Source organism: Sinocyclocheilus rhinocerous, unplaced genomic scaffold (genome assembly GCF_001515625.1).
Source record: "Sinocyclocheilus rhinocerous isolate Xijiao unplaced genomic scaffold, SAMN03320098_v1.1 scaffold532, whole genome shotgun sequence".
Lineage (NCBI taxonomy): Eukaryota > Metazoa > Chordata > Actinopteri > Cypriniformes > Cyprinidae > Sinocyclocheilus > Sinocyclocheilus rhinocerous.
The window spans coordinates 51,899-59,581 of record NW_015642820.1 but is presented as its reverse complement, the minus strand read 5'-3'; the positions used below and the strand labels follow the sequence as shown (position 1 = coordinate 59,581).

The window sequence follows — 7,683 nt, the reverse complement described above, 5'->3', positions numbered from 1 at the left end:
AAGCTGAGGTAGATTTTTATCCCTAAGAAGATTTTCATATTAACTGAATTTATTTAAAGAAAAAGCAATCTGTTCAGTAGGCCATTTATTAATAAAAAAAAAAAAATATATATATATATATATATATAATATTGTATGTTATTATAATGTAGTAATTAAAATATATATAATATAATAACAATCATACTTTATATTATATTATTATATTTTATTATACTATATTATATTCATTATATTAATTTGGATTAAGGTAATTTTGTGTTGCAAAAATTTGATGAGATGTTTGAGTTTGTTCAATGACTTTTGTCTTCTGAAACCATTAAGAGACATGTATATGCTGTATATTATACAAGTTATATACTCTATATTTATTTATCCATGACAGGCTTACTATCTCAAAAACACGCTTTGCAAAATTTGGTGTAATTATCATTATCAAGTAAATAAATAAATAAAATATTGACAATTTTTTTTTTGTTGCCAATATCACGCACCCCTAAAATACCCTAGCATCATCTTTAGGTTAAAAAAAAAAAGTTGTCCTTGTTTTCCTGTAAGTTATATTGTTGTTTGTATGGTTAATATTAACATAGTCTCTCGTAGCCAGACCTTCAGACTGACGGCAGAAGGTCTGGGAACCTTGGCTGCTTTGAATGGCTAAGGCCCGCCCAAGAGGCCATATGACTGACAGGTAAAGCAACCAATCACGTTTCGTTTTGTGCCGCGTCATGCTTAGGGGCGTGAAAATGTCACCACAATAACAGACTGGTGAGTCTATGCTGCGAACTTTACATATTTTTTGTAATTAATACTAATAAGCGATCATTGACTACGTTTACATGGACATCAGTAATCTGATTATTTACCTTATTCTGAGTAAGACAATATTATGATTCAGCACCAGCAATAAAAGCAATACTAAAGCGCTGGCGATGCATGCGGTGCCCTCCAAAGCTGTGGAGCACTCTGTGTCCAGCCCAACCACGTAGTCCCACGGAAAGCGCACACAGGCTAGGACGGTGAACACTACGGGGTTGAGTAGGGCGAGAATGCAAGCCACCAATGCGACCCAGCGGTAGAAGCGCTGGACCAGAATGGGGTAGCGGAGTGGCATGCAAATGGACAGACAAGCGCTGATGGACATCAGTGTGAGGGTGATCATCAAACCCCGTGCCATCACCACCTGCAGGTCGAAGAGGATCCAACAGGTGATTCGAGAGATTGGCCAACGTAGGCTGCGAAGAGCGTGTACAACTGCGCCCATAATGTTGAAGCCGGTCACACAGATGCAGTGCTGACACAATAGGATGTAGCGAGGGTTCTGATGCAGCTCCTGGTTGTTCCGCACTGTTGCTATGATGAGGCAGGTAAAGAGACCAGTGACAATGAAAGCTCCAAAGTGGACAAATGATTTTATGGTCTCCAAAAGCCTATTGCTGTCAGCTAGATTGGAGCTGGTCACTTGAGAAAATGAAAAAGTCAAAAAACAATGTTAGCTAGATGGAGATTGAGAACATGAAGTCACAAATCTACAGAAGCAGATGACCGTGTTGTGTTCAAGAAAACACTAGAAATCTGACCAATACAACTTTTTGGACAACATTTTACAGTTTAGTGTGAGAAAACTAGAAATCCACTCACCTGTTTGAAGCACAAAAGCCAAATCCATCCGATCACTTGTGTTAGTCATTTTTGATCTGTCACTTGTTACTGGAGCTTGATTAATAAATTGTTCAATCTCAGAAACACCTTCTTCTTCAGCTTGTTTGGAGCCAAAATGAACAACTTTGCCTTTCAGTATCCTTCCCAGTGGTCTTTGTCATGCTTATTCACAGATGCAGATCATCTGAGTGATTCTCACCTGCAGCCAGCGGTCTAGTCACAGCATCTCAGGTTCCCAACATCCCCCCACGCATGGTCTTTTCCCGTGTAGTGACACATTGCCACGCAACAGTAATCTACTGAGTGTATGAGGGGTGTATTTTAACTACATGCCCATAAATAACTCGTCTTATTATCTCAAGCATACCGTTATTTAAAATTATCAAGGAGAGCTGAGGTGATAAATTCTGAGAATATTTGTGATATGATTGGTGTTGACAGGTTTAATGACCGCTAAATCTAATTCTGGATTGCCATGGTTATCTAGTTATGGTTCAAAGGAATCCAGCAACAGATGAGCTATGATGGCTAAATTGTACTTTTTATACCAGTGTTTTTACTAATAATTGAAATACTTGAATATACTGTATAGAATATATTATTGAAATGTGCTATTTATTTTAATGAACAAAATAGGACTTTTTTTTCGCAACAACATAACATTCAAAATTGTTCTACATTTTAGGTTTTTATTCACAAAAATTGGCATCTGACAGGACAATACTGTTGGAACTGTGGTAGTTATGTTTGGTAAAGTAGAGAAAACACATGCTGGCATAATGTATTAAAATAACCCCAAAGACTGCAATAATTATGCCAGAAAATGAGCTATTATGTGTTTGTTTTACCAGATGTGAAATGCAGCGTAAATATATATTTCACCTAAAACTGGTTCTTTGGCTCAAAAACATTTTAGATTTGAGCAAATGTAACAGTCGGTCAGATGTACAACAAAGTCAGTGTGTGCACACTATTTGCAAGAGTGAATCTTCAATGCAAGCAAAAATAGTGTTGTCTTCAATCGTTTACTCCAAAGGTACTGAAGAGGGACTTGGCTCGTTTTTATCCTCACAGGGCTGATTCTCCTTCTGCTTCCGGCGGCTAATCTGCATCTGCAGCTGCAGCTTGTTGGTGAAGAAAACTGTCCTCCAGCCAACCTCCTCAGCTAAAGCCTCCACTGTTGGTGTCACAGTGTCACAATGCTTCCTCACTGTCTGCTCCCAGAACTCCTCAGAGTTACAAAGCTGGAGAGAAAAAACCCCACAATGGAGTTAACAGACAATTTAGACAATTTACATGTAACCATTTAACACAGCAACCTCAAAAAGTAATTAAAAAATTGAAATAATGTAAAAATGTTAACATTTCATGTGAAATGTTTGCTTGAAATGTGTGCTTGAGCTATTTTATTTCAAATAAAAGCCTTTGGTTTTGATAAATGACACTTTGAAACTGCAATAGCATTACAGTAGGCCTTACCTCTCTAAACCTACGGCAGGTGCGTGAAATGACTGAAATGTCTTCAAGGTCCAGATGTGCCATGATGTTGAAAAGTAAAGCATTGGGGAGACGGACAATGTAATCATAGTGTCCCTGGCATAAATTTTGGGAGTATTGCAAGATGTGAGGACCAAATACCATGCCCACTTGATCTGGATGAGACCGATCAGATTGTTCATTGAATGAGCCACAGTTTACATTAGGAGACTTTACACACTTCATTTGAAATTTAGCTTAAAAATATGAAGTGTATACAAGTCGTGAATAGTAAGAAGCACAATAATATACAGTATACTAACACTGACTGAATAACTCACTTTGCAGACGATTGTCTTCTAAAAAGTCTTCATGTGATTCTGTCAGTTGTCCTGGTGGTGTGTTCCTGCAGTCTGATCTCAAAGATATCTTCCACCAGCTCCAAATTACCTGCAGTGAAGGATGTTTGTAATTATTATGATAAATAATATCTAACAATAAAGATCTGAAAGTTCTTTTCCAGATTATATCTTGTAGGATCTTCAGTAGAAACCAATAACTAGCGTCTTTATGTAAAATATCTCTAACATTTCAATTTGTACATTTCAGTGTGATCATTAAAGCTAGTAAAGTCTATAGCCAAAAGTCTACAATCCCAGATGTGATGAAGACATGTATTAATCTCGTTCTTCACCACCAAGCAATTTGGTAATATTTGTGACTTGTAACTTGCAATTTGGAAACATTTGTGATTTGTAACTTACAATTTAGCATTGCGTTTGGAAGGCCTAGAAGAGAAGAGATAAACAAACAGCAAACTTTTGGTCATGTAGCTGCCGCTAACTTGTGTTAACAATATAAACAACTCGACAAACCTGAGATTTTGTTATTGCAAAGTGGAAATAGTCCTTTATTGGAGCAGGACCTTGTCCACTGATCTCAAACAGAGTTTCTCCCAGTAAACTCGCCATTCCCGGATTCCGTTGACGCGTTACCAGGACAACATAAACTCCAGCCTGCGTCATCTCCAGAGGGAATTATTAGTGTGATTTCACACTCATCCTCGACATATTAGATATCACATTCTGTCGTTGACTGGATGCGGCCTGTTCTTATTTATTGTATGGACGGACGCTTTTCTCTTTATTAGACGAATAGTCGTGTCTTCACGAACGCTGCGTTAAAAGTCGAATGTGTTAAACGGTCGCCTGCCATCGGGAGCACGGTTTTGGCGTCGCTTATGTCAGGCAATGGACATCTGAAACATTATACTGCATTATATATTATGTTCTAGTTAGCTAATAGGATCTGCTCATCGGTAATAGTCCCTACATACCACCTAGATTTGTCATAGCAAAGCATCTGAATACTTAAGTTACATCATTGCAGTATTTTGAAGGCTTTTTTTCTTTTCTATAATGGCAAAATTCCGTTTTATGGCTTTGTCACCGTGCACTGTGCATATGTTTAGTGTAGATGTGAACAATTAAAATGTGAAAAAAGTAAATGGTTTGAATATATATAATTTATTTTGAACATAATGAATATTGAATTTATGACTCTACTATTTAAACCATAAAAATAACCTGTCATCGTACATCTTTGTTGACAAAAAATAAAATGGATGAGTTCATCTGGCAGCTTTAACAGAATAAATGTAGAAATCATGCACCTTTGATCATAGGTAAATGCGTTAATTAAAATGTTCTAAAGAACATTTGATGACTGTTCATGCAAGAACAGAGTGGTTTAAGTAATTGATGAAAAATAGTTGTCACTGACTACGTTTACATGGACATCAGTAATCTGATTATTTACCTTATTCTGAATAAGACAATATTATGATTAAGGTATTTACATGTTGCTTTTAGAATATTCCTTTCATGTTCCCATTTTACATGTTATAGTACATAGATCGATTAATGGCACACGTCATTACGTTACCACGCAACGCCATCTGACATCCCCTCCAGAATTTCACATATAAACATATAGTTCGTCTTTGTTATGGTGCGATATACAGTTCTGGGTGTTTCATTTTTAATTTTACGTGAAATTCCAGAGGGGACGTCGGATGGCGTCGCGTGGGGACGTAATGACGTGTGCCATTAATCAAACTATTTACTATAACATGTAAAACGGGAACATGAAAGGAATATTCTAAAAGCAACATGTTAACACCATAATCATAATATTGGCTTATTTAGAATAAGGTAAATAATTAGATTACTGATGTTCATGTAAACGTAGTCAATGTCACAGTTGTAAACATGACAGCTTTCTTCCTCCATGAGGGGGTTTGGCACCAAAGCATCTTTGTTTCCAGGCAGAACGTTAAAGAACACGACACACACATCTCCCGGAAATCCTGCAGAAATCAACCAATCAGATGACAACAAGTTTCGAACACCTGAAGTGTTTCCAATGTTGTGTGTGATATGCATCAGACGTTCAGCCAACGGTTCGTGAGCATGACATCTGAGGCTGAGACTAATATTAGCATAATTGTTAGCAAACTAAACAAAACTAAAGGTAATTCAGTCTGCCCGAGGGGATATTTTCTCTGATCTGTCCCTCAACCTAAAATGAGTTTGACACCCCTTGCCCAAATTTGTGATTTTTCTTTCATCAGTAATCTAATTATTTACCTTATTCTAAATAAGCCAATATTATGATTATGGTGTTAACATGTTGCTTTTAGAATATTCCTTTCATGTTCCCATTTTACATGTTATAGTACATAGATCGATTAATGGCACACGTCATTACGTTACCACGCAACGCCATCTGACATCCCCTCCAGAATTTCACATATAAACATATAGTTCGTCTTTGTTATGGTGCGATATACAGTTCTGGGTGTTTCATTTTTAATTTTACGTGAAATTCCAGAGGGGACGTCGGATGGCGTCACGTGGGGACGTAATGACGTGTGCCATTAATCAAACTATTTACTATAACATGTAAAACGGGAACATGAAAGGAATATTCTAAAAGCAACATGTTAACACCATAATCATAATATTGGCTTATTTAGAATAAGGTAAATAATTAGATTACTGATGTTCATGTAAACGTAGTCAATGTCACAGTTGTAAACATGACAGCTTTCTTCCTCCATGAGGGGGTTTGGCACCAAAGCATCTTTGTTTCCAGGCAGAACGTTAAAGAACACGACACACACATCTCCCGGAAATCCTGCAGAAATCAACCAATCAGATGACAACAAGTTTCGAACACCTGAAGTGTTTCCAATGTTGTGTGTGATATGCATCAGACGTTCAGCCAACGGTTCGTGAGCATGACATCTGAGGCTGAGACTAATATTAGCATAATTGTTAGCAAACTAAACAAAACTAAAGGTAATTCAGTCTGCCCGAGGGGATATTTTCTCTGATCTGTCCCTCAACCTAAAATGAGTTTGACACCCCTTGCCCAAATTTGTGATTTTTCTTTTCTATATGACCGCAACTAAAAAATGAGTAAGTAATTACTGGACATAGTCTGTATAAGCAACAGCACAGAAAATAAAGCTATACAGCTGAATGACTAGCCACCTGTGAAATAGGGTTTTCTGTGCAGGATTTAACGTCAGTGTGTGCTGTGTCGAAGGAACCCGTCCCATGCTGGTTTGCTAGAGGCTGCACAGAAGTTATGACCCATAAATGGCCCCAACGAGTGATGATTTATAGAAATAAAAGTGTGTTGACAGACTAACCTCTTCAGAGCTGCTGGCTCTGTTTGCACTGTGGATGGCACATCCTCACCCTGATATTCACAGAGATAAGACTGATCTGAGAACAGTTTGTTTTTCTTTAAAATGCCAAAATGAAAAGATTGAACAGGGGAAGTTGGCCGTAAATGACCACAAACAGACACATGCAACACATGGGAGACTTTACAGTGACTAACTTGTAGTGTTTGTCTATTATTATAGGTCTTATGTGTCACCCCTTTGTGATATGAGTCATTCCACAATCCAGGGGTCACGTTAAATAACTTTACTTGCCTTCAGATGCAAAGAAAATTGGGTAATTATTGAAATCATATATGAAATTAAAATGTAAAGCCTTGTCAAAACTACAGGTTCTAAGATGTGGGATATGATCAAGTTCCATGAAAGCTGAAGCCAAATCTTGATTAACAATTTGTCTAAGCTAGGCTAAACCTTTGTGACTAGCTGTTCACCATGTGTCAAACACTGAGCGAACTAGATGAATGCATTTTTGTGAGTGCTGCTTAATGCTCTTAATGCTAAGCTGTTCAGAGTAGTTATAATTGCTAGGCTGTTCTGAGTGTTTCTTGTGATTCTATGCAGTTCCTAGGCTGTTCTGAGCGTTTTTTTGTGTGTTGCTATGCAGTTGCTAGACTGTTCAGAGTGTATTTGTGTTGCTATGCAGCTGATCTGAGTGTTTTTGTGTTGCTATGCAGTTGCTGTGCTGATCTGAGTTTTTGTGTTGCTATACAGCTTTTCTGAGTGTTTTTTGTGTTGCTATACAGCTTTTCTGAGCGTTTTTTTTGTTGCTATGCAGTGGCTATGCTGTT

The 7,683-nt window shown here is 37.6% G+C and overlaps 3 protein-coding genes across 3 annotated transcripts in view; all 3 read right to left on the bottom strand.

Annotated features, from left to right (window-relative positions):
- LOC107756607 (uncharacterized) overlaps nucleotides 1–1,690 on the bottom strand; it is a 2,578-nt gene extending 888 nt beyond the window's left edge. Inside the window, exons 1-2 of the mRNA XM_016573791.1 lie at nucleotides 1,627–1,690; nucleotides 902–1,461 (exon numbers count right to left, since the gene is read on the bottom strand). Coding sequence (XP_016429277.1) covers nucleotides 902–1,461; nucleotides 1,627–1,690 — 624 coding nt within the window. The remainder of the gene's footprint in view (nucleotides 1–901; nucleotides 1,462–1,626) is intronic.
- Nucleotides 1–7,683, bottom strand: part of cdk18 (cyclin dependent kinase 18) — a 92,564-nt gene that overhangs the window by 77,107 nt on the left and 7,774 nt on the right. The gene's annotated exons all lie outside the window — the stretch shown is intronic.
- On the bottom strand, nucleotides 2,377–4,317 carry LOC107756629 (F-box only protein 36-like). Its single transcript, XM_016573813.1, has 4 exons — nucleotides 4,014–4,317; nucleotides 3,480–3,588; nucleotides 3,142–3,314; nucleotides 2,377–2,906 (listed from the first exon to the last, which is right to left on the bottom strand). Exons 1-4 carry the CDS (start codon nucleotides 4,161–4,163, stop codon nucleotides 2,688–2,690), a joined length of 651 nt encoding a protein of 216 aa, XP_016429299.1. The 5' UTR covers nucleotides 4,164–4,317; the 3' UTR covers nucleotides 2,377–2,687.

What these genes read in the sequence shown, in the direction of transcription:
- LOC107756629 (XM_016573813.1), bottom strand. Translation starts at nt 4,163, where the DNA reads ATGACGCAGGCTGGAGTTTATGTTGTCCTGGTAACGCGTCAACGGAAT. An exon ending in TTGCAATAACAAAATCTCAG is followed by an intron (nt 3,589 to 4,013) that starts GTTTGTCGAGTT and finishes CCTTCACTGCAG; the next exon opens with GTAATTTGGAGCTGGTGGAA. An exon ending in AGAAGACAATCGTCTGCAAA is followed by an intron (nt 3,315 to 3,479) that starts GTGAGTTATTCA and finishes GGTCTCATCCAG; the next exon opens with ATCAAGTGGGCATGGTATTT.